The 26043-nt window shown below is 38.9% G+C and overlaps 2 protein-coding genes across 9 annotated transcripts in view; one reads left to right on the top strand and one right to left on the bottom strand.

Moving 5' to 3' along the window:
- The window catches only part of UBE2D3 (ubiquitin conjugating enzyme E2 D3), a 72003-nt gene that overhangs the window by 18963 nt on the left and 26997 nt on the right, over window positions 1-26043 (bottom strand). For 2 of the 8 annotated variants that reach the window (XM_059922498.1, XM_059922494.1), the window contains exons 1-2: window positions 11002-11159; window positions 10068-10222 (exon numbers count right to left, since the gene is read on the bottom strand). The exons of 1 other annotated variant lie outside the window; for it this stretch is intronic. In XM_059922498.1, the coding sequence (XP_059778481.1) occupies window positions 10068-10091 (24 nt within the window). In that variant the 5' untranslated portion in view covers window positions 10092-10222; window positions 11002-11159. 5 more of the 8 variants (XM_059922496.1, XM_059922497.1, XM_059922499.1 and 2 more) reach the window with 5 other exon arrangements.
- LOC132366768 (uncharacterized) lies at window positions 10346-15431 on the top strand. The gene is made up of 6 exons (XM_059924336.1): window positions 10346-10444; window positions 10740-10813; window positions 11309-11453; window positions 11624-11761; window positions 12266-12388; window positions 13532-15431. Exons 1-6 carry the CDS (start codon window positions 10346-10348, stop codon window positions 13613-13615), a joined length of 663 nt encoding a protein of 220 aa, XP_059780319.1. The 3' UTR covers window positions 13616-15431.

The following is a 26043-nucleotide window of genomic DNA, read 5'->3' on the forward strand; positions in this document are numbered from 1 at the left end:
GAATTTCAGCTCTTCACTCCCATAACTTCAGGCTCTTATTCCCCTCAGATAATTTCTAAATGCCTTATTTTCCAAGTTCTCCATGACTAAGACACCTCTTAAGTAATACTCAAAGATCTTATATTCGGCCAAGTATGTACCAAAATCGACTTTAAAGTCAACATAAAAAAATGACCTAAAGTAATTTTAAGAATCAAAATATCTTTTAAATCATATACCAGCACTTACCTCAAAGATGCCAACTAATTCTCATGACATTATTATGTCCATAGCATAAGCAAATAAGATATAAGAATATCTTAGCAGTGAAAAAATATGAGAAAAAGCATAATAAGTCATCTCAGATGCTCTTCCATGCACCACTGTCTACTCAAACCCTCTTCTCCTACCTTCCTGGACATGCTTTTCTCATACTCCACACGTATGATTGTAGTGTTGGGGTGACTGTCAGCCACCATTAACCAACTACTCAGAAAGGGTAATCATAGCATTTTGTTCGCTCTATCCCTACCCAAGATTTTCAAATTGAAGCTGGAAAGGACACTTTTTCCTTCTCTAATCAGGAGCTGTAAGGATGTGACCCAGAGCTACTGGCAGGCATATGCCCTGAAATTACATGGTGAGTCCAAAGAAAAAGGGGCCACATTAGGCAGCAGAGATAAAGAACTAACTTGGCATACAGATACACAATTTCAGTTCCTGAGGTTGTAGCTTGCTCTAATTCCTACAGTTACTGCTTTGATTGTTAACCACCCCAGTTTTCTTCGAGGGGCAGGGGCAGCAAAAACAGAGTAAGGAGGGATCCACTCTAAGCAGAGTGCTACCTGGGCCCCATTACCAATTATACACATTTTATCCCAAGAAATGTGTTGCTTTAATCTTGCTGTAAAACATGTAAGAAATATAAATGAAGCAAAGTCTCAAAATGAAACTAGAGGAAGCAGGGAGAAATCATGTGGCTTACCTAGTAAAGAGTTAAACTTTCAATAATAGGAACTAAAGATTAACTTAAATCCATTTCTAAAATAAAAAGTGTAATATCAGCTCAAGTTTCACCCAACAAAGCATTTATTCATTTATATGAAGACTACCTTTTTTGGTGTCAAGCATGTTAGGTCTGAAAATACTAAGACAGAACATGAATGCCTCCCCCAATAGACTGAGCTAAAAAAAAGCAGACATAATACAAAACCAAAAAAATTATATTTCAAACAACCTGAGTGCTTAAAGTAAAGGCATTCAACTGCTTTGTGAATTCTGAAAAGGTTATCACTAACCTTGCCTGGGTTTAGAACAGTGACATTTGAACTGGGTCTTGATGGAAGGATAAGCATTCAAGGTAGAGAAACTAATTCAAAACCAGGGGTGTGAAAGAAAACAGGCTGTAAAAACTTGCTTGTAGTTTGGTATACCAGAGACACAACAGGGTACCGGTAAGGGAGTAGCAGATGTGGTTAGAAAGGTTAATCAGGGCTGGATCTTTTGAGAGTCTTGAATATTATGGCAAGGACTATTTCACAGCCAATGGAAAGTCACTGATTTTTAAGCAGGAATAGTTTTTAAGCAGGAGTAAGACAAATGAGGTTTGGATTTTTTGATGTACTAGCAGTAGTACACTAGGAGTGATTGACTTTTTAAATTATTAATCCTAAAAGCAGCCATGTATCTGTGTACCTAGCTTGATAGTTAAGCTTAACATTTTTATTATACCTCTTTCAGATTTTAAGTTTTGCAGACATAATAGAAGATATCTCATGTACTCCCCAGATGCCCTTCCCTTTCCCTGACAGGAGGTTAAGACTATCCTAAATTTGGTTTCTGCCATTTCTCCGCCTTTTCATACACTACTACACATGTATGTAGCATTGTTTGTGACAAAGTCAAGGACTTCTATCTAAGAACCTGATGAACTTCTAACCCTCTATCCCCCAAATACACATGCCCACACAAAGTTTTACTTAATTTATGGGATGTCAAAGACCCTCCTCACCCTCCAAATTGTAGGAATACCTACTACAAAGGATGTATGAGTAGACAACTACATTAGGAAACTAGCAGTAATTCAGGTGAGAGAAGAACATAAACTAAGTCACTGGGGATGAAAAATATCTTAAAACACTGATCACTTTACCCTTACAACCACCTTATGGAAATAGGTCTCATCTCCATTTTACATTAGTGGCCCCCCCTCCAAGAGGGGAAAGGAAAGACTGAGTTCAAATACAGGACATGATGCGCTTCAGGATGGGTAGGAAAGCAAAGTAGTGTATCTACTAGATAACCTGAAAAATAGGTCCAGGGATACATTTATGGCTGCTTTCTCAAAAGAGTGTCCTTGTATCAAAGATGTATTTAAGTTAAAGAATCTGATATGGTATTTGGCAAACTGGAGAAAAAAAATTTCAATCACACCAACCCAACTCCTCCTCAAGACCACTGAAATAAGAAAATAGTTGGCAGGGGAGTCTGGCACACACTAGCTAAACGCTCCACTCACCTTGAAAGGACACTGGATCAAGGACATATAATATAGAGTACGATGTTAAAAACTGTACTCCCCATGAAAAAAAAAACACCCAAGTTAGACACTTCTCTGCCATGGTGTGCTCTTTTGGGGAAATTTTCTCCTTTCGGGATCATCTTTCTCTGAATTGCTTCTCCTGAAACCTCCTGAACACCTGGCTAGTGTGAGAATCCAGGCCTTCCCCCACTGGGAAATACGTTTCTCCCTTCCCTTTAAAAGCCTAAATAGACCGATAGGAAAAGGAGTCAATCAAATTTCTCTTACAGGCAACCAACAGGTATAGCTTAAGCCAGTGAGTGTTCTCATCTGGAGGTACATGATTAAACATTAATGAGTCTGACCATTCCTTATGTGGGACTCAAAACAGAAAGCCTACAGTTTGTTTTGAGGAAGATCTTTGCTTCTATCACCATGGAACACAGTATCTTTGACAATTAACTGTTGGAGATAAAACATGAAAAGGCTGAGAGAGACACTGGCCAAGAACAGAAGTCTAAACATACTGCTAAATATTTGGTTTTTGTTTCTCTAGTCTCTCTACATCTTCCTCACTCGATATGAAATGACCAACCACAGACTACAAAGAACAGAAAACCAAGGTATTGAACAGATTAGAGGCTCTGAGAGATGTTAGGGAAGTATAAGAAATGGTCACTGCCTCCAAAAGGCTTATAAATTGGAAATACAACTATTTATGAATAACTATAGAGCAGCCATTTGAGTAGATAAGCCTCTAGTAAGATTTAAGACCTCCGGTAACTATTATTTACACATTCTGCTAAACATTCAGCCACTACTTATACATTAGATCAACATAACCAAAGTCAGCATTTATGAAAACAAAATTTGTTTAATCAATTCTGCTACTGAAGTGTAACTCCCTATATAACCTTTTCTAGTTTGTCCAGTTCCATCATTCTCCCAAGGGCTGGCCAAAATTTCACCCAGATGACTACTGTGGTAAGGCCAAGTACAGTAGTTAATTATGATATTAAGTACAATAATTACCACAATGTTCCACGATCATGTTATCCCAATCTCTGCCATCTTGCATCATCACACAAAGTCATAATAATAGCAGTACGGATACATTTCCTATCATCACTTTTGGGAAAACTTGAAGTCCATCCCATTACTGCAAGTTAATTTCTTGTATTTTATTCAAGAGTCCATTTCTTTCAAAACTTTTACTTGACTTCAAGATTTGTATGAGCATGGAAATCAACACTATAAAGACAGCCCTTGGGACTTCCCTGGTGGCACAGTGGTTAAGAATCTGCCTGCAACGCAGGGGACATGGGTTTGATCCCTGGTCTGGGAAGATCCCACGTGCCGCAGAGCAACTGAGTCCACGCGGCACAACTACTGAAGCCCGTATGTCCTAGAGCCTGTGCTCCACAAGAGAAGCCACCGCAAGGAGAAGCCCGCGCACCGCAACGAAGAGTAGCCCCCGCTCACCGCAACTAGAGAAAGCCCACGCAAAGCAACGAAGACCCAACACAGCGCCCCCGCCCCCCAAAAAAGGACAGCCCTTGCCTCTTAAACCTATACTGAGCAACATAAAATACTACCTTGGGAGCTGGATGAGATGAGGGCATGAGGTAGGAAGCTAGGAGAGTAAGTGTCTTTAAGAAATTCTGAAATAAGAATCACCCTCAAAGAATCTTTACGACCTAGCAATATAAAGGTATACATCTTGACCAATGATAGAGATCAAAATGCAATATTAATTACCCAATTAGGCAGACAATAATTGCTCTAGTTCTTACAAAGATCAAGTTTGCTATGAAGTAAACAAAAAGTTTTTAAACTTCGATGTTGTGAAATTTATTTTACATACCGCATGTGGATACAAATAGCAAGGAAGGAAACAACAAATATCTCAGAAATGCATGGTTACCGGAAGTCATTTCAAAAGAAGGAAGCTTGGCAAAAAGATTTTGGGATCTGAACAATTTCATATGTGGACTTAAGAATGGGAAGGAATAGTCCTCTTAAAAATCATTTTAGTTTGGAATTTGTAATTTCTTCTAAGAAATCCTGAAAGTTTCTTTTACATTAAAGATTAAGAGGTTAATTAAGTACTGCCTACCATGTCTCATTACATCACTGACAAGAAATTAACTTCCTGTTTAGTTATAATTATGAGACAAGTATGCCTGTTCATTCAGACAAGGTACAAAGAATGGCTTGAATGAATAATACTGTAATTTTCTTTCTTTAGATCACCATTAAAAATAAGTCACTTCAGATTACTCAAAGCTGTTCTTTTGTAAGCAGTACCTCTAAATGGGCGAAGACAGAGAGCCAAATTTAGTTCCTAAGCTTTGATCCATGAAAGCAAATAAGGCATTTTATAGATATGAAAACCAAAAATTAACAGCAGCCCAGTGGTTGAAGACATTCAATTATACATTAGCTAGGAAACTCTAACAAGGCTAGGATTAATGTGAGGTAGTCCATCCTGAAAATGAACAAGTAACCAAGAAGTAGTGAATTACAACTAAGACCCAAAAGGTTAAATACAACAAATTTAACTAAGAAAAGCTGGTTGGAGGTCTCTGAATGATACAACATTATGTTCAAAGTATAGTTGGAGATAAAAATCCGATGTTTGGGCAAAGTATAAAATACTCATTTGAACTTTTCCCCTCCCCATGTAACAGGACCAAGGGTACCATTTTGAGACTAAATCTCATCTAACAACATAGACTGGCAAATAATATACTCACTAAACATATCCATTTTTCATTACGCTATACAATTTTGAAATAAGATCATTGTTACGGTAGCAAAACTAGATCAAGAGCACAAAATTTCCGGTGAAATAAAAATCATTTAATTTTGTTAACACTAATTTGTCTTGGAAAGGGAACTAAAGTAGTTATAAAATAAAACACACACTATAACAGTAAAATATATATAACTATATATATAACATCGTACAGGAAAGGTATTTAAATAAACCTATCTTTAATAATGGGTGAATCTGACATTGGAATAACGATTCCCCTTATTTTAAATAAATGCTTCCCTTACTAGATTTATAATTTTGAAAAGTTGTATAGAGTGACAAGTACCAATTTATATGTTTACATGCTCGTTTCCTTCACTCAAAGAAGACATCCTCATGGGTAGTAACAGGCTTCCCTATATTTTGTCCCCTGAGACTAGACTACTATGCCAAACAGTAAGACCTCAATAAGTATTGATTAAATGATTATCCCTTATGTCTGAGGTTCTTAACCAGAGGGAGGCTTCAGAATCACCTAGGGGACATTTCAAAATTATGTGTTCCCAGAGAAATGATTCAGTAAGTCTGGCAAGACCTCATGTACCTACATTCTTTAAAAGCTGTTTAACACTCTGATATATATAATCCATGTCAAAACCCACATACACCAAATCTAGTAGAATGCAAAAGCTAATCTAGGATTTGAGAATTCAATCTGAAACATTTTAATCTCAATACTAGGAATTTGGTATCTAATAAAGGGATTATAGTGAAATGCTTTGGAAAATCCTCAAGAATTGACTGTTATCTTAGATAACAAAGGACACCTGAACGCAGGAGTTAACATACAATATAATGATAGAGATATCCAGTGATAGTTTTTCCCCAGGGCTAGCAAGAGTATTCAACTTTCCACTTGTATGATAACTACTAGAATTAACATTGGCGGTGATCACCGATGAAACCAAAGCACAGTGTCAATGTCACCCTTATTCAAATAAAAAACTGAGGTCATTACATGATCAGCATTTCTCAGTCAACAAACGCCCTACAAACTAAGTTAGCTAGCTAAAGACAAACCTTGAGACATGATGCATACAGCCTATAGGCTCACTGGAAACAAGTTTATGATGTCCCTAGTGATTAGTCAGCACATAGTAGTTCCCTTAGTCCTTGAAGATACTAACCGAAAAGAAATTCACTCCTACTTTCAAAACTTATGTTAGCGAAAATCTAAACTCACAAATTAGCTATAACCTAAGAATAAAGTTCAATCCCAATTATTTAAATGTGAAGTGGGAGGAGAGAGCTTATTTCAGGAAGCAAGATTAAATTTAGGAATTGAAATTGTTCAAAATAGCAGACAGCATAGGGTTTAAGAGCTTGAGCTCTTGAGGTAGACTATCTGATTTGAATCTCAGTCCTTTACCAGCCATCTGACCATAGACAATAACTCACTCTATACCTGTTTTCTCACGTATAAAATGGAATGGTAAGAGCATCCATCTCATATGGTTGTTTTGAGAATTAAATAAGTAGATACTCATAAAGGGCTTAGAAACAGTGTTCAATACAGAGCAGATGCTAAGCCTAGCTGTTAGGAGAATGATACATACAAAAGAAAACTTCTGAAATACCAAAACCCTAAAAAGATGACATGACAATGTAGCGTTAAGAGCACACACTGCAGAGCCCAATTGCCTAGGTCCTAATCCCAACTCTGCCATGATATGAGGACCCTGTTTTTTTTTTTGTTTTTTTTTTTTAAAACCTCTCTGTGCCTTAGGTTTCTAATTTTAGAATGGAGATAATGATTATACCTACTTCCTTGGGGTGTCATAAGACTGAGTTAATACAAGTGCTTCAAACAGTTCTGACATACTGCAAACACTCAAAGCATAAACTATTCTTTCAGGCTTGGTTCATATTACATTTTATGTAAAGTTCTCTTTAAACTTCCCCAAAATACATGCACTGTGGTCATTCTGTTTGATGAGAGTAGTAGAACTGCCTCTGGCCCCCACACACCACCAACCAACTAGGGAATTGACATATTTTTTGTTGACAGCCTTGTAAGACCACAGCTTGTCCAAATAAAGAATACAGGAGGGGGAAAAAAAAAAGAATAGGGCTGTTTGATAAGGCTGCTTGGTCTAAGAAATATTGAAAAAGACTACAACATAAGCTTTAGAAAGAAAACAAATTTAAAAGCTTAATCAAATGAACTGCTATTGATTAAAAATATTCCAACAATAAGCATTCCAATAAAATGATCAGTGAGGAATACAGATATATCTTAACATTTAGAATCTGGGGGGCTGCAGACAAGAATGAATTAAAAATAAAAGAGAGGTGCCTAAAATAAAGAGCATCTCCCATCAGAGTTGTCCACTTGTTAAAACTGTCTGAATCTGGGACTTTTTTTTTTTTTTTTAAAGTTTGACCATGTGATTCTGACAGTGACAGGTGAAAACCAAACCACATGCACAACAAAACTTTCTACAGGTTGAATCAAAAATGTCCCACATAAACTGTTTTTTTCCAGTTTGGAAAGTGTTATGTCAAGTTTCTGTATTACACAGATCTTCAAAGTATTTACAAAAGGAGACAATCTGTTATTGATGAAAAGTACTACACTCGAAAAGTTCTTTAATAAAAGCTCTTGAAAATTAAAGTTGCAGTAATAAATTGAGTGCCTTGTGCTAGGGGCCTGTTCAAAGCCACACATTAACTTATTTAGTCCTTAAAAAAAATCTTGGACTCTAAAATTTGTTTTGCTCACTGCTGCAACCCTAGTGTCTAGAATAGTGCCTGGTGCACACTAAACACTCAATTATTTATAGCTCATACACAACAAATATTCATTTTATAGAGGCACACAGGTAAATTTACCCAGCCCTAGAATTCTAACTGAAGCATTTCTGCTCCGAAGTTCACACTCCTAACCATTATACTGCCTCTCTAGAGCTTTTAAATCATTAAAGTGGTGTCACAGCAGCTGGGTATCACCTGTAAAAGAAAAAAAATCAATAAGACCTTCCTTTAAAGTGTTCTGTTCCACGTGCATAAAAATCTATGGATTTGAAAGTATTCCACATCTTAGTGGCTCGAATTAATTCCAATAGATAAAAGGTTTTGATTTGTACTGAATGCTATGTTCAACTATACTGCAAAATATAACTATGCTTCTCCAGTGTGCTGCTGGCCTTCAAAGTGGTCATAGAAAGAGATGTTTAATAATCCTTTGTACTTTAAGCCTTAACTCCTAAACTCCTCACTTCTTCCATGGTCTCAAAAATACAAAGACTTAAGTTTGTATTTCACATAAACCCAGAGACAATGCAATGATGGCCTAAATCAAAATTTACCATTTCAACATCAATACTTTGAATCTAAACTTTCATCATTCATAAGATACCAGTTTTGCCAAATAAGTTCCAAAGTCACACGTTAAATAAATGTAAAATTAAGCAGCATCAGGTCTATTTTTAGTAAAGCCAAGTCCTTGCCATTCCGTCCATGTAAACTCTTTTTAAAAAGCAACCTATCAAAACCAAAGTTTGTAATCCACAACCTCCTCTGTTTCCTAGTTTTAGTAAGGCTGAATTTATTCCATGGCATTTTTTTCAAGTTAGCTGTAAATACCCCACCCTCCTCGATTGTGCAAGAACCAAACACATCACACACAAGTTACAAAAAAGGGAAATACAGTCTGAGAGTCTGAATATAGATAAGTCTTGAGCAGGAGATCTTAGGGCAGTGCACAACCTGATGTAAAAGTTAACATTTAACAAAGAATATTATTTCATATTATTACGAAAGGAGACGCCGGAAAGAGCCTGAACCAGTTAAAGCAGCCGCCATCTTAAAATGCGGGATAGAAGTTAGAGCAAGAAAATGAGACTAAACCACCGGAGGTGGAGGTTCCGCTCACCCCCCGAGCCTCGACAAACCCTATTTTTTCCAACATGTATCCACAGTGTACCATCAAACCTCGTTTTAAATAGCTTAACAATTTCCTCGGAGGCTGCTATGAAACGGACCGAGGCAGACATAGGTACACCTATCCTCCTCTCGCTGCCACCACACTCTCCCCCCACCCCCTCCCCCGCCAAAGCAAAACGGAGCTTCCAGAAGGGCTTCCCATCAGTTCCCGGCGCGCCTCTGACAAACAGTTGCGGGTGAAAAGCCGCAACTACAAAACACAGAAAGCGGCAACACTGTGTCAGCCCACCTCCTCCCAGCCCCGCTGACTGCTGTGCAAGCTGTCCAGAGTCGAGCAGTTTCTGGCCAGGCCCATTCACTACTCTTCAGCTGGTGAGACTTCTACCCCGACCCTTAATCACGTTCGGGACCCGCCGCATTTCTTAGGTCTTCTCTCCTCTGAGCTTCCCCCGTCTCTTCTTCCAGAAGGCCCAGAGCCTTGATCTTACAACTAAAATAAGTTTCCAAGCCCCGAGAATAAGAAGCGCCATAACATTTGCGGGAGCGTCTCCCGGCAATTCCGAAGAGGGACTAAACTCTTCTCGAAGAATCGAGGCGCCTGCAATCACTCTCCCTCATCGCTAATTTGCACCGATTCCATTGAAACACGCTCAAGATAACACCTCACTTGCCGCAAGTGCTCTGTTCCCGAGTTTTCCCCCTCGTTTCTTCTTAAAGTACAGCCGCGTTCCCCATCCCCCAATGGACGAAGTGACCCAAGGAGGAGTAATTCCGAAATTATACTCCCCCCAATGGCAAGGCTCTCCCTCCAGGCTGAGCCTTCCTTTCCTCTCACGACCCCATTCCTTCCGCCCCATGGGTTACCTTATTAATCCGTTTCAGCGCCATAGTCTGTGCTTTTCGTCTGGCTCTTCACTATCTTGGTGTGTGTTCAAAGTTCCGGCCAAAACTCTTGATTATCCCGGCGGCTGGGAAGGATTGTCTCTTGGTCTCACACCGGCTCTGCCAGACACAGGCGCCTTTTGCAAAAACGGAGCAGATCAGCACTCGCACAGGCCCCGCAGAGACCCTGACGAGTCCAAGTCCCTCAAAAACGGTCGCGATCCGGGGTGGGTGGGGTGGCAAAGCCACCGACAGCCTCTATGCCGTGCTTCGGCCCGAAGAGGGGGCGAGGGTGCCGGGAAGAGCGGAGGGGTGGCTCCAACTTTGACTTCCCGGCCTCTCGAAAGGAAGAGACCCGGGTGGGAAAGGAAGAGGCGTAGGAGAAAGGGGTGGGTGCGGGGCAGGGTCCGGGGCCCAGCAGAGGAGGAGCCGGGGCCTAGTCGGCGCTACGCCGGCGTCACTAGGGCAAAGAAAGGCAAGGGGGGAGGGGAGAACAGGAGACTCCGGACTGACGCCCGGCTTCTTTCGGCCTCTGCTCAAAAGTGCGGACGGGGAGGGGAAGGAAATAAAGCAGAGGCTAGATGTGTACCGCTGTCCCCGCAGCTAGAGCTATTCTGTGTCACCCCTGACGCCACCATACACTCCGCCTTCCAGCGCGCTCCCGCGCGCGCCCGCCCGCCCAGCCACCGCCACCACGCGCCCGAGCTGCCCCTGAGGCTCCGGCTTAGGTGGGAGGACGCGCCCATTCCCCCTCCCCCTTAAACAGGAGAGGCCCCGGCGTCCCCAGCTTTCCCACCCTACCCCACCCAACAGGCTGGTCACTCAAGCCACAGAAGGCCTGTATTTCCCTCCTTACCCGACCGGCCAGTGGGCCGGCCTCCCTTCCCTTCCCCTAGCCGTCCACACCCACGCGTACAGAGGGGCCGGGGCCTCCCTCAAGCTGCGGCCTCGGCCTCCTCCCCGCGCGGCAGCTGGTGCCTCCCCGGCCCTTCGGGGCTCACGCGCACGACACAGCCACAAGATGTCCGCTCTGACGGAACTACTGCCAGCTGCCACGCTCCGCCCCTCCCCCCTCCTCCTGCCTCTTCACCGCCGCGTATCAGTCCGCCAACGCCGCCGTCGCGAGCACAGCACGAATCTAAGGGCGAAAGAGGACGGTTTGCTCCCCACGTCCTGGGCCGAGCGTATGTGTGCCAACCCCCTTCTCCTTCTTTTCGGAACAGCACCTTCTTACTAAACAGATCGGAGGTTGGACTGGGAGGGCGGGGGCCGGAGGCGGGTCATGGGCTGGGGGGAAGGGTAGACGAGCGGCGGAAACCCTTAGACTCAGAGAAGCATCGAGAACCGGAAGGAGACCATGGGAGGAAGGTAATGGAAGCGGCAGCTGCGCGGTCGAGCCCCACGCCCCTCCCGACAGCGTCCCCCAATTTCCTCACTTGGTATTGAGGAGGCGAATCTCGCGAGAATCTCGTGGCTGGCTACCAGGATCTGTAGCGCTGCAATGACTTAAGGGCAGTTTTGTGCACTCTTCCTGATAGGGGCCCGCCTCCAAATCCACAAATTCTCGCGAGATGCAATGGGGCACCGGATCGACCTGGGGCGGGCCGTCGCCGGGAAGCACCGCCCCTGAATGCTTACGTTGGTGGGAGGGAGAGGAAATGGAGTTCCCGGGACTGGTAAGAGCGCGCGTCGACACACCCTTCTGTCAGGCGCCCAGTCAGGAATGTGCTGTGGGAGGTACTATGGGTTAATTACTGGATACCTTTAGTCTACGTTGACTCGGGCTTTTGAAGTTTCCGGTGCAGCAGGTGAGCGAAATTGGCTCGCCTGCCGGCCTGGGCTGGTTAACCTGTGGGAGGAGTCGCCCCTCAAAATGGGAACAGTTATTTCAAATAGAACTGGGCAGGCGGCTGAGCATTGCTCCCACGTGCGGAATCCTAGTGCTATTCTGACCCTAGGGCCTAGAGGGTCAGCCCTGAGAAGAGAGTGTCCATTGACCAGACCCCAGAATTAGAGCAGCCTAGAAATCAAGCTCAACTGTGAATTGATTAGGAGGGAGGGTAGGGAGATTGGGACGGGCTGTTTACTTGCCTCTGTAATCAACGATCACCATCGCTAAGGTTTAGGTATGGGAGTCGGCTTAATACCTTTTTGTTCTGTTGCTGTGTTTCAATCCCTAGAGCCAGAAAGTTGCAAAACTCATTCAAGAAATAAGAGTTTGGGGTCCGAAAAACTCAGTACTTACTGAAATGTCCAGGGGGAGAAATACAGTGTTTTATTATGCCGGTGAAAACGATGGAGAGGTGATTTTGCTTTCTGGTATATCATACTTAGGGCACAGGGTAGTAAGATTAATTTTTAAAGGGAATTGAAAAGTAAGAACTGACCTGCTTATGGTTTTCTAACGTTCCTTAATGACCCCATTTAAGGGAGTGGAGATCTTTAAGAATTAAATGGAAATATAAATTTGTTTTTTAAATATACTTGACTTTTTAAAAGGGAAAGCAGGAAGCTATTTCCTCTTACAAGAAAGTATTACTTAATAAAAACGTATTAAGTCTGTGGTAAATTTGTATTATTTAAGTGACCATAACAGCATCACTAGAGCAATTAGTGAAACAGTACTTCTCAAAGTAGTATCTTGGAATCACCTAGGACTTGTTCGAAATGCTGATTTTGATTTAGTAGGCCAGGGGTGGAGCCTGAGATTCTGTAATTCTAACAAGATACAGGTTACTCAGAGGACCACCCTGTGAGCACCAGAGCGCTCACCTCATGGCCTGCTGGACACCTCTGCCCCCTCCTTCTTTCCTGAATAAGCTTCCTTTTGTTCTCTCTTTTAACCAGTCTAATACAGTAGAAACACAGGATTAGACAATTGGAGTGAAAGAAGAAATGCAGGCTTGAGTTCTTGTTCCACTGCTTCCCATTTGTGTGATATTGGTGTGGTTACCTAGTTTCTTCAACACTAAAGTAGGTATAATAATAGCTGTCCTTTCTCAGGGTTATCGTATGCTTCAAATGTCATAATGGATGTAAAAGGGCACTGTAGACTACAGTGCTGTATAAATGTAAGTTATTAGTCGGTCAAACGTTAGCTGGCCATAGTGTGAAACAAATCTATAAGAATAATAATAAATATAAGTAATATTTATGGAACATTTATAACGTACCAGGTACAGTGCTTATTAACCTCTTTTCACAAATAAAGAAATTGATGCACAGAGAGATTAAGTTACTGTCCCAAGGTCACAAAGCTGATAAATAGCAGAAGTAGAATTTGAACCCATGCAGTTAATGTCAGAGTATTTATTGAATGGAGTATTTATTGTCTCTTAATTTAGAAAGTGGGAGGGTAGGATGTTTTAGATTTCTACTTTCAATGCTATCCGAAGCTAATTTTATTTGACTTATTTCTCCCTCTATTTGTTTTGCTCTTTCAAAAGCCAAGTACAAGGATGGTAGGAAACATTCCTACCTACTTAGAGGGAACTCACAATATCCAGGAGGTCCAAGAAGAAAAGCCCTAGAGAAGCTAATTTGTACTACCCTAATCTAAACAAGCTTTGGTATGAAAGTATAATGGACCACATCAATGCTCTGAATTAACAGAGCACAGAAAAGAGACAAATTTGAGGTCAGCTTTCTTGACTGTTTTTGAGCCACAAACCACATTAGCAGTCTGGTGAAGCCATGGACTCTTCTCAGAATTATGCTTTTAAATGTATAAAATGAGGCTTCCCTAGTGGTGCAGTGGTTGAGAGTCTGCCTGCCAATGCCGGGGACACGGGTTCGAGCCCTGGTCTGGGAAGATCCCACATGCCGCGGAGCAACTAGGCCCATGAGCCACAACTACTGAGCCTGCGCGTCTGGAGCCTGTGCTCCACAACAAGAGAGGCCGCGACAGTGAGAGGCCCGCGCACCGCGATGAAGAGTGGCCCCTGCTCGCCAAAACTGGAGAAAGCCCTCGCACAGAAACGAAGACCCAACACAGCCAAAAATAAATAAATAAATAAATTTAAATGTATAAAATAAAATTCATAGCATTACAAAAGAAAAAAATTTGAAACAAGCTCAAAATATTCAAGGAAAACAAACTTTTGATATAGGAATATATGGGCTTTATTAACACTGTAAGATCTAGTGTTGGGTCTAATAAAGACCAAATTTTTGAAATAATGATGAACATAAAATTTCCAGAGTTTGCAACAGCTGTAATGTGATATAAAGGATCTGTGATTCCTATTGGAGATACAGACATAGGTGCAGCTGTTTGCTGCTTTCAGTCATAATTGAAGGAAATGCTAATTTTCAGTTAGAGATTAGTAAAAATAAAGATGTAATTCTTTTTTTCCCAATTTCACACACCCCCTGAATTCTATTCATGGACTTAATGTTAAAAAACCTTAGGTGGAATCAAGTAGGCATATTACTGTTGGTAAGCTTTGAAAGGATTGTGACATTTTAACATGGAAATATAATTGATATTCATAATAATAGTGATTTATTAAGAAAAAGTTTACCACTAGTATACTCTTGTTAAGAAGGAATGGAAGTGTGTAATAGTGTAGGAAATAAATTCATCCCATTTGTTGATTTCTTTTTTTTTTGGATACCTATAAAAGTACCCTATAGAAAATTTACCTATCCAGAATGATTCATTTCCCAAGCATTCTGGATAACTTAGGTTTTACTGTATCACTCTTACTTATTTGTAAATGCCTTTACAAATAAGACGTGGTGGAAGAATTACAAAATGAAAATAATAACCAAAGATGAAAGAAATTAAAATACTGTGTATTTAAAATTCTTAATAACAAGGGTTAATAATTATTATTTGATGTACTGTGTGCTGGGCCCTTTAATCCCCATTACACAGATGAAACATTCAAGGTCATACAATTACTAAGTAATACAGCCAGGATTTAAACCTAGGCAGTCTGACCTCAAAGCTCTCACTCTTTTTTTTAAATTGAAATATAGTTGAAAAGCTCTCACTCTTAACTACTAAGGTGTTTATTTTTTTTACTCTTCGACTGTTAGCCAACTTTAATTTGCCCACTAGTGTAACAAATACATATTCACTGCCTCAAAATATTTTCACCCAGTGTCTAACAGGAATTAAAAAAAAATTTTTTTTTGAAGTATAGTTGATTTACAATGTTGTGTTATAAAAGGAATTTTCTAAATTCTTCCTTTGCTGTGGTATTGCTTATAACCAACACTACCTTTAAAATAAGTGGGCTATCAGTTGGGGCTAGAAAATAGTTTGTTTTACAGAAATTTTTGTTGTAATGGAATTTTGCTTAGAAGATGAAGAAATCCACTCATGCCTTTTCCTGCCCTACAAACATACTTTCATATCTGAAATTAAACATTTGTTTTATAGTGGTGCTACTGTATTTTTTATATTGACCACTGTCAGGGTTGTATGCAAGAAATTATTGCATATAAATAAATCCTAATATATGAAGTTCTAGATTATCTTTGCCTAATGGAGGCAAGTGATTATGAAATCCCAAATTCATTTTTATTTGGCACCGAAGTGAATTTATTGGTTGACTATGCTTTCTATTTGTTTGTATTTACACTAGCATACTTACATTTCTACTCAGTTTTGCTAACATTAAAATTAAAACGACCATGGCCTAGAAGTATGTTGATGTTTTAAGAGGCAGTTTAGGATCAGCTCAAACTTTAGAACACTATTCACATATCTGGTATTATAGAGAACCCACTTTACAGTTGCATTTGACCTATTTGAATTACGATGATAGAAATGTCCCCATCTGAAAAAAAGGAAAATAATCATTTTTTTATATAGCAGTGTGCAGTATGCTAAAAAAGATTATGGTTTTATATATTGAAAGAAACATTTACATTCAGAAGTTAAAAAGGTGCAAAAATGTTGAAGAGATAGCTAAACCAATCCCTTCCTTCTTAATGAATATTATATTGAAGTCTTTCTAATTATGGTAGATCAGATTTTCTTGCATGAAGTGTCATAAAACTGGAGAAGAATATAAAGAATGAAGAAAATTAGCATAAAAGTGGCAATGGAATAACTAATCCAAATTATGAAGTCCTAATATTATATGAATGCATCAGTGAAGCTACATTATTGTAATGTGAGTACAGGGGCTAATTAAAACCTACTTGTGAATAAACATCGTTAGCGTAGACTAGTACATATACTTATGTTATTAATATTACAGCTATATTTTCAGATCTTTGTAACTTTGTCACAGAATATTTTTTTTCTTATTGAAGTATAGTTGATTTACAGTGTTGTGTTAGTTTCTGGTGTACAGCAAAGTGATTCAGTTATACATCTATATACACACTTTTTCATTACGGTTTATTTTGGGATATTGAATATAGTTCCCTGTGCTATACAGTAGGACCTTGTTCTTTATCTATTTCGTATATAGTAGTTTGTCTGCTAATCCCAAACTCCTAAGTTATCCCTCCCCCACCACCTTTGCCCTTTGGTAACCATAAGTTTGTTTTCTGTGTCTGTGTTTCTGTTTTGTAAATAACTTCATTTGTGTCATATTTTAGGTTCTACATATAAGTGATATCATATGGTATTTGTCTTTCTCTTTCTGACTTACTTCACTTAGTATGATAATCTCTGGGTCCATCCATGTTGCTGCAAATGGCATTATTTCATTCTTTTTAATGGCTGAGTAGTATTCCATTGTGTGTATATACCACATCTTCTTTATCCATTCATCTGTCGATGGACATTTAGGTTGCTTCCATGTATTGGCTATTGTAAATAGTGCTGCTGTGAACACTGGGGTGTATGTATCTTTTCGAATTATAGTTTTCCCTGGGTATATGCACAGTAGTGGGATTGCTGGATCATATGGCAGCTCTACTTTTAGCTTTTTAAGGAAACTCCATACTGTTTTCCAGTGGCTGCACCAATTTACATTCCCACCAACAGTGTAGGAGGGTTCCCTTTTCTCCACACCCTCTCCAGCATTTATTTGTAGACTTTTTAATGATGCCCATTCTGACTTATGTTGTTACAGAATTTTATAACTTGCTAAGGACACTGGCTCTAACACAGTTTATGCCATTTTATTAATTTAATTAAATTATAAATGCTATGGTCCAGATTTAATATAAAACTATGAATATACAAAATGCATGTTTACAAATTCTACTTGGAATAGGAAATATGGAACCCAACTCAACCAAATGTTTTTCATATTATTTGCATAAAAATCAAATTAGTCTTTATACCTTACCACTTCAGAATTTCATTTTAATGATCAAGACAAGTGAGTGTGGTTTAGGAAACTACTTTATTTCATACTGAGAACATCATTTTGACCTTAAGATGGTTTTTGGCACATAATGAACCAAGCCCAAATATTAAAGCTAAAAATAAATTTGAGCATTTTCCATGTAAAAACTTGTATACATGAATGTTCAGAGTATTATTCATAATAGCCAAAAAGTAGAAACAACCCAAATGTCCATCAGCTAATAAATGGATAAATAAAATGTGGCATATCCATATGATGGAATAGTATTAGTTAATAAGAAAGAACAAAACACTGATACTGCTGCAACATGTATCTTGAAGCTTGAAAATATTCTGCTAAGGGAAAAAAGCCAGACACAAAAGGCCATGTACTGTATGATTCCATTCATATGAAATGACTAGCAGATTACTGGTTACCTGGGACTAGGGGCAGGGAAAATGGGGAGTGACTGCTAATGAGTATGTGGTCTTTTTTAGCGGAAGGTGATGAAATGTTCTGAAGTTAGATAATGGTGTTGATTACACAACTCTGTGAATATTCTAAAATCCACTGAACTGTACACTTTAAAAGAGTGAATTTTATGGTATGTGAATTATCTCAATATAGATATTTTTTATATATAAATTTACTTTATTTCATTTTTGGCTGCGTTGGGTCTTCGTTGCTGCGCGCGGGCTCCCTCCAGTTGCGGCGAGCGGGGGCCACTCCCCGCCGCGGTGCGCGGACCTTTCATCGCGGCGGCCCCCGCCCACTCCGGCGCACGGGCTCAACAGCTGTGGCGCATGGGCCCAGGCGCTCCGCGGCATGTGGGATCCTCCCGGACCAGGGGTCGAACCCCCGTCCCCTGCATCGGCAGGCGGACCCTCAACCACTGCGCCACCCGGGAAGCCCTAGATTTTAAAAAACTAATGAATTAGAATTAAAATGTGATATCAGTCTGGAAACTTACTACTAAATATTTTCAATATCTCATACTTTTCCGGTTACTGATGATAAGATGGCATCCTATTTTTTTTTCATCCTTTTAAAATGTAAAAAATTTACAGCCAGCAAGAGGTTCTTCTTCAGTACAAACAACAGTGTAATTTAGATTTGGTTTTAACATAATAATAAGCATTTGCTGTCAAGTAGTCTTAAATTTGGAGATATTTTCATCAATGTTATTTGCTTTATAAAACATAGTGATTAAAATTAATTTTAAACAGCATTATATTGGGACTTCCCTGGCAGTCCAGTGGTTAAGACTCCACACTCCCAAAGCAGGGGACGAGGGTTCCATTCCTGGTTGGGGAACTAAGATCCCCCGGCATGCCGCGTGGCTGGGCCAAAAATAAGGCATTATATTTTATTGAAAATTAAAGTTCATGATTATGATCAGAAATAGAATACATCTGATTTTGGCATACTCTAAGTATAGAAAAATTTCTTTAAAATTTCAAATAAAAATCAAGTAGTTTGAAAATTGGGGGTAGATCATCTAGATAAGGAATTTGAGGGTTAGGTGCTGTCAAATGACAAAACTAAAACAATTTAGTAATGAGTTTGATGTCCTTTATCCAAGGGAAAAGAATCTGTGGATTGAGGTTGTACAGTGTCTCCTAATCCGTGGAACACCCCTTCCCTTCCCCAGGGATTTTGGGCAAGCGTGAGTTTTATAAAGCCTTAGAAGCTTCAATGCCAAAACAGGGCATGACTACCTAGGAGGTCGGGGATTTCCTTGTAAGGCCAGCAGGTCCTGTTTTCTAGGGTCAGGTGAGCTAGTAAATAGTTAAGCTGAGTTGGAGGATTGTGACTGGTATATGTTAGATTTCCTTGACAGGTGTGTCATGTAATTGCAGGCTGACGTAGGTTTAGATTTGTGGTGTGGGCTGAGCCACTGAGGTGGCCTCTATTTTTTGGGTCCCGAAATACGAACTAACTTTAAAAGTACTTAACTAAAAGTAAGGAATTCAAATTAAAATTACTTACCAACAATAATTATAATCTTTCTTGTTTCAATAACAATCTAAAAAGTCTAAAGTAAACAGAGGTGTGGTGTGATTTAGACCAGAAATGATCATGATTTTACCCATATTGAATTTGATTATTTAAATATAGGTGAGAATTCTTTAGTAAGATAGTGATGATAAATTTAAAATTCTTCTATTAGAGAATTTTAAGTTAGGTTGATTATAGGAATATTGTACACAGTTGTTCTAAAGAATCAGATCTATATAGTATCTAAGTGGCTTAATGGAGCAAATTATGCGAGGCTTTTAGTTTTTAATACTTACTATCTAGTACCTCTTGATTTTTTTCATTGCAAGGAAGTAGTGATTTTAACACATGGCACATAAGAAAGAATGAAACTTACTAAGAAACATTCCACTACATCTAAAAAAATTTTTAAGAATTTGGCTCATTTGGGGTTGAAGAAGTGTGACAATTTCAGCGATATCCCATCATCAAAACATATTAAATCTCAAAGTTAATGATTAAGTGAATGGGCTTTATTATATATACCCAGTAAGAACAGTATGATACGGATTCCCCATCTTACAAAAAGACCTATTCAAAATAGAACGCTGTGTGCTACAATACTTGAAATTCAATTCTCCAACAGTAATTTAGACAAAAAGGCCAAGAGTTGATATAAGTAGATATTTGCAGATTTGTGTGAATTTAGCTTTGCCTTGTTTTCCTTCTTTCTATTCTGCACTAATGGAAAGGGAAGATTACCCTGGAGCATTTTAGGGGTAGGGCTAAATGCGTACCCCTGGCTCGAACAGGGCTGTAAGTAGGGACAAAAGGCAAGGTAAGAACATTGGAGACTAGATGGAGAGGTGTGCAGAAAGAAGTGGGAAGGAAAATGTCAAAGGTAGACTGTCCTTGGGGGAACTGGAAGTGAAGAGGAAACCTTTCTTTCTTCCTCTTTACTCAACTACTACAAGGTCTCCTACTTTAGAGAACAGAATTCAGGGTACCACCATTATGGTGGTTCAGTTTTACATAACTTAGTTGCCTTTTTTGTACTTGCTGGTTTAAAGTCTAGTCACTGTAACATGTTCATATATATAATAGTTCATTTTGCCTTCCAAAAAACTTCCTTATTTACAGTTTTTAAAAACATGGATTTATGGGCTTCCCTGGTGGTGCAGTGGTTGAGAATCTGCCTGCCATTGCAGGGGACACGGGTTTGAGCCCTGGTCTGGGAAGATCCCACATGCCGCGGAGCAACTGGGCCCGTGAGCCACAACTACTGAGCCTGCGCGTCTGGAGCTTGTGCGCCGCAACAAGAGAGGCCGCGATAGTGAGAGGCCCGCGCACCGCGATGAAGAGTGGCCCCCACTCTCCGCAACTGGAGAAAGCCCTCGCACAGAAACGAAGACCCAACACAGCCAAAAATAAATAAATAAATTTATAAAAAAAAAAAAAAAAAAAAAAAAAAAAAACATGGATTTACATTATAGGACTGCTTTTGATGTAAGTTAAGGAAAGTTATACAGTGTGTCAATCAACGATATTTAGGTCTGACTAGGCTAAGCGGTGTCTTCAGGTTTAGGCTGAAGGATGTTAATGTAGTAGAGATCTGTTGATATAATCACTCCCATCTTTTTAAGTGTTCAGTTTTTAAGAAATATTGAATGCTTATTATGTGCTAGGCACTGAGCTAGATGCTGAAGATACATAGATGAAAGCCACATGTCACCTTGAGGAAAAATTTTTAACTGGGGAGACCATTAAGTATCAGACAGTCACCATAGAGTGTGTTCAATGACATAAATGCATGCATAGAGTAATATTAATGTGCCCAATTCACCGGTGGGAGGGTTATCTGCAAAAGGGAATTGTATTTAAACAAATGAAAAAAAGGGCATACCAGGAAAAAGAAAAGGGAGAATTGCTCCTAGGCAGAACAACATGCACAGTTTCAGAGAACGTGACCAGGTAAGTTTTAGAAATAACAAGTTTCCAAAACTTACTTTGGAAAGTAAGTTTCCAAGGTACTTTGGAACTTTAGAAGGTACTTTGGCTGTAGCAGTAGTAGTAGTAGTAGTGGTGGTGGTGGTGGTGTGCGTGTGTGTAGGGGTTGGGGGGATGAATGAGAAAAGAGACAAAACATTGAAAGACAAGGCTGGATATCTTGAGGGCCTTATTAACAAGCCATGTTAATGAGCTCAGATTTTATTCTGAAGGGTATGGGATGAGCGAATTGAATTTTTAGCATAAAGTCATGATCAGATTTTAATCATGAAAAGATAACTGTGATAGCAATGTGGAAGATGTAACAAAAGTGTATGTAGAGGTAAAGAGACCACTTGAGATGCTATTGAAATAATCTGGATGAGTTGTGATTATGAGAAAGACCTGAAATAGTTGCAGTAATTGCACTAAAGACCCATAATACAGGAGGTATATTTAGTGTATTTAATGGGTAGAGCTGACCTTAAAAAAAATAATTTTTTGAGGCTACCCCTCCAGTTATTTATCAGAATGTTATAATAAAATTATATATACACACACACACACAAAACATGATGATAAACTATAGTAACTGCAATAAAAATAACTTAAAGCAAAATATACTTATAAACTTGGTATAAACTCCTTAAGCTCTTAACTCTTAAAGAACTATGAAACTAAAGTTTATATATTAAATGTGGAAAAATGTAAACTAATAAAATTAATACCTATGTGCTACTTGATTTTTATTTTTTACAAATTGCCTCTTGAAACAAATACAGACCTGACTACTGCAATTTAGGTACTTTTAAATTTGGCATGTCTATACTAACTGCTGTGTTCCATATATAATGACCAGCTTTCTCTACTAGAACCTTTAGGAGACCTTTGTTCATTCTTTCACTGATGTCATTTAGCTTTCACATGGCCAGAAATAAGCAATTGTTATCTATTTCTGTTCTCATTTGCCTAAGACAAAGTACTGTTACATGGTGCCAACAAGGTCATAAACCTAAACACAACACAGGCTCTGGAATCACATGGCAGTACTTAGTTGTAAGTGGGAATCAAGGTGATCTGGACTATACTTATATTAATTACTATAGATTAATGAAATAAATCACAACGTGAGGAAAAATATCTGGTAAAGAATTCAAAGATTCTAGTTTGAGAAACACTGATGTAGAGGTTATAAAAATCCTTTTGTCACATACCTAAAGTTGAGTTTGTTGAGTCTGACCTTGTGACTCCTCCATTGATTCCGACTTTACGCATCCAAAAAATATTTGACCAACTACTCAAAATATCAAGTGTCAAATGGTATAGAAGGTTCAAATATACTAGGGATTAGAAATCTGTCAACTAAGATTTGTCATTGAGACATCTGTCACTAAGTGAAGTGGTTTTGACAGTTTAAATTTAAGTAGGTCTGGGAGTGAATGGAAAGAGAAAAAAATGGAGAGCTTGGCCATGGTAAGAAATTAGAAGGTAGGGTATTAGCTTAAAGGAACTCAACGGAGGATACTTTTCTTTAGAATAGGAGAGATTTGAGTATGTTTATAGTCTAGCAGGAGTCATGAGAGAGATGAGATACAGAACAGAGATATTAAATGGAGCCAGTTTCTTCACAAGATGTGACTGTAGGTCAAAAAGTATTTGATTTTGTGCAAGGGGTAAACTTACCAGGGACTAGAGGGGAGAAGATTAGAATGGGTAAAAATGAAGATAAATTTTAGGTGGGAGGAGGCAGGAGGTTGACCATTAATACTCAGTGTTCTCAACTTTCTTAGTAAAATAGGAAGGAGTGCTATGGATGACAATGAGCTGGGCATGAGGAAAGGAGGTAAATGTGGAATCACTGAAGAGGGAAGCTGAAGAACTAACTAAAGAAAGGAAAGAAAGTCCTTGTTAAGGGCCTAAGGTAGAAGATCATGAATTTTTGGGGGCAATTTTCCATGTGGTTGTGTAATTGTTTTCCCTTAGCCTTAAGAACTTTTCACGTGTGTGTTTAATGCCCATAGGATTTGTTACTACATGCTTACAGGCTTGCATTGCTAATCAATGTGTGAATATATTTATGTGTGTGTATGTATATATATATAAAAATCAGTGCTTTTAAAAAATGGTATACTTTAGTACCTTATATTGGTACTTTTTTTTAAGTGTAAGATCAACAGCTCTTCTCAAAACTTAATGTTCCCATCTCAAGAAATTCAAATGACAGAGTAAAAGTTTTTATGCCAAATGAGAAAGAGAGGGAGTGCAGAAAGAAGTGAGAGGCATTTTACATTTAATTAAGATTCATCTAGCAGATATTTATTGAGCGCCTACTGTGCATCAAGCTCTGAGCTTGGCTTGTGGATAAAATTTACATAGTTTTCATACTTTGTTTTTTCCCCAGGAGTCCTTAAGTCTGTAAACCTAAGAAGTTGCCTGGGTTGGAAGCTGAAGCCTTGCCCACTCAGATTCTTTATCGCTTTCCTTCCATCTCCAATCCCCACTTCCACTCAGGATACCCCAGATGGTTCTGTGGGTACCCCTAGTGTTCATTAAACACAGTCTGAAAAACCAAAGGTCTAATGAATATTAATACTGAAGGCTTGTTATAAGAATAATAGTCACATGTAAAACAAATAATATGAAATTTATTCGGGATAAATGTAAAGACAGGCACTCAGATGAAGAGAATCTGGCCTAACAGCAGGCATGTGCTAAAGACAACAGCAGTGTGCTTAGGGTTGCCCAAAGAACCTATACAGTTTTACCCTCAAAGATGGAACTGAGTTATCCAGAACAAAGCAGTTGCCTTTTACTCATCTCTCCTGGTCATACCACAGTAATTATGTTTTTTAAATAGCTTTATTGAAATACAACTGACATACAGTAAATTGCACATAAAGTATACAAGTTGATTAGTTGACATATGTATATACCCATGAAACTATCACCAAAATCAAGATAATGAATGTATCCATCACCACAAGTGTCCTTGTGCTCCTTTGTAAACTTTCTCTTGTTCCTGTCCCTCTCTCCCCTCATCCACAGGAAACCACTGATGTGTTTTCTGCCACCATTGATTAGTATTTTCTAGAATTTTATTTAAAAAGAATCATACAGTATGCCCTATTTTCTTGTCTGGCTTTCTTCACTCAGCGTAATTGTTTTGAGATTTACCTATGTTGTCTCTCTTAATAGTTCATTTTAAAAAAATTGCTCAGTAGTATTTTGTTTTATGGATATGCCACGATTTCTTCATCCATTCACATGTCAGTGTACATTGGGATTGTTTGCAGTTTCTATTACGAATACAGCTGCTGTGAACATTCTTGTATGATTGTTTGTATGGTCAGAGTGCTTTCATTTCTCGAGTAAATAGCTAGAAGTGGAATGGCTGGATCATATAGTAGGCATATGTTTAACTTTTTAAGAAACTGCCAAACTCTTTTCCCAGGTGGTCGTACCTCTTTACATTCCTACCAGCTGTGTATGAGTTCCAATTCCTCCTGACTTCTTATGATTAGTCTTCAGGCGTAGCCATTCTAATAGGAATGTAGTAGTATCCCATTGTCCTTTTAGTTTACATTTCCCTAGTGACTAATGATATTCAGCATCCTTTCACGTGCTTCTTTGCCATCCGTGTATCTTCTTTGAAGAAATGTCTGTCTGTATATTTTTTATCGGTGAATAATGACAGTTTTATTTATTTCTAATTTTTATGCCTTTTTCCCTTTGCTTTTTTTTTTAATAGATCTTTATTGGAGTATAATTGCTTCACAATACTGTGTTAGTTTCTGTTGTACACCAAAGTGAATCAGCCATATGCATACATATGTCCCCATATCCCCTCCCTCTTTAGCCTCCTTCCCATCCTCCCTACCCCACCCCTCTAGGTCATTGCAAAGCACCGAGCTGATCTCCCTGTGCTATGCTGTCTATATTTTTTTGCCCATTCCTTGTTGGGTTCCCTTTGTCACTATTTATTTACAGGCAACACAGATTAAACATGTACTGCGGCCTTAAATGATTTTAAAAGTAAAGTCATAACAAGGTAATATATACATGGAGGAATATGAAAAAGGCATGAAGGACTTTACTTTGTGAGATGGTGGAATTTAAGGGTTGACTATATAAATCTGAGTATTTGTTTTTTATCATTAGCTAGCAGAACCACCTCAACTCATATTGCTTATTCCTTGTTACTTCCACAACTAAGAGTGTAGGCCATAGTATGCTAGAGCTGGCTTATGCTGCCTTATGAGTGCCAATTTTAAAATTTTTAGGAATTTTGCAAGCTGACTGTTAAACATAGCCATTATTAGAAATTAATTGTATAAACTGAAAGTTACAGTAAAATCCAATATATGACTGAATAATAAATACTTGAAACTCATTTCCTAGTTATTTTACTGTTTTATTATTATCCATGTTTTTATAAGTATGTCTATTGTGTCCACATGGTGGAAGTATTATAATTTGATAGTATATGCCTCTTTCCAACTCTGTGTTCAGTGATGTCCTGTGGTAGCTTGAAGTGGGTCACAGTGGGAGTATTTACCCCAAAGAAATTTGCAAACATCACAACCAGAACTTTTTTTCCCCCCTGGAGAGAGTTGTTAAACTTACCGGCATACCAGTGAAGACAGCCCTTTGAACTACACTAACTTACTGTCCATGATGAATAATTGAAGCTTCAGTTACACAGAGAATTCACCTTTGTGAAACACTTAATTCCTCAA

The sequence above is a fragment of the Balaenoptera ricei genome, chromosome 5 (genome assembly GCF_028023285.1).
Source record: "Balaenoptera ricei isolate mBalRic1 chromosome 5, mBalRic1.hap2, whole genome shotgun sequence".
In the NCBI taxonomy this organism is placed as follows: domain Eukaryota; kingdom Metazoa; phylum Chordata; class Mammalia; order Artiodactyla; family Balaenopteridae; genus Balaenoptera; species Balaenoptera ricei.

What these genes read in the sequence shown, in the direction of transcription:
- LOC132366768 (XM_059924336.1), top strand. Translation starts at nt 10,346, where the DNA reads ATGCCGTGCTTCGGCCCGAAGAGGGGGCGAGGGTGCCGGGAAGAGCGG. An exon ending in CTCGAAAGGAAGAGACCCGG is followed by an intron (nt 10,445 to 10,739) that starts GTGGGAAAGGAA and finishes TCCGCCTTCCAG; the next exon opens with CGCGCTCCCGCGCGCGCCCG. An exon ending in AAATGGAGTTCCCGGGACTG is followed by an intron (nt 11,762 to 12,265) that starts GTAAGAGCGCGC and finishes TTCAATCCCTAG; the next exon opens with AGCCAGAAAGTTGCAAAACT.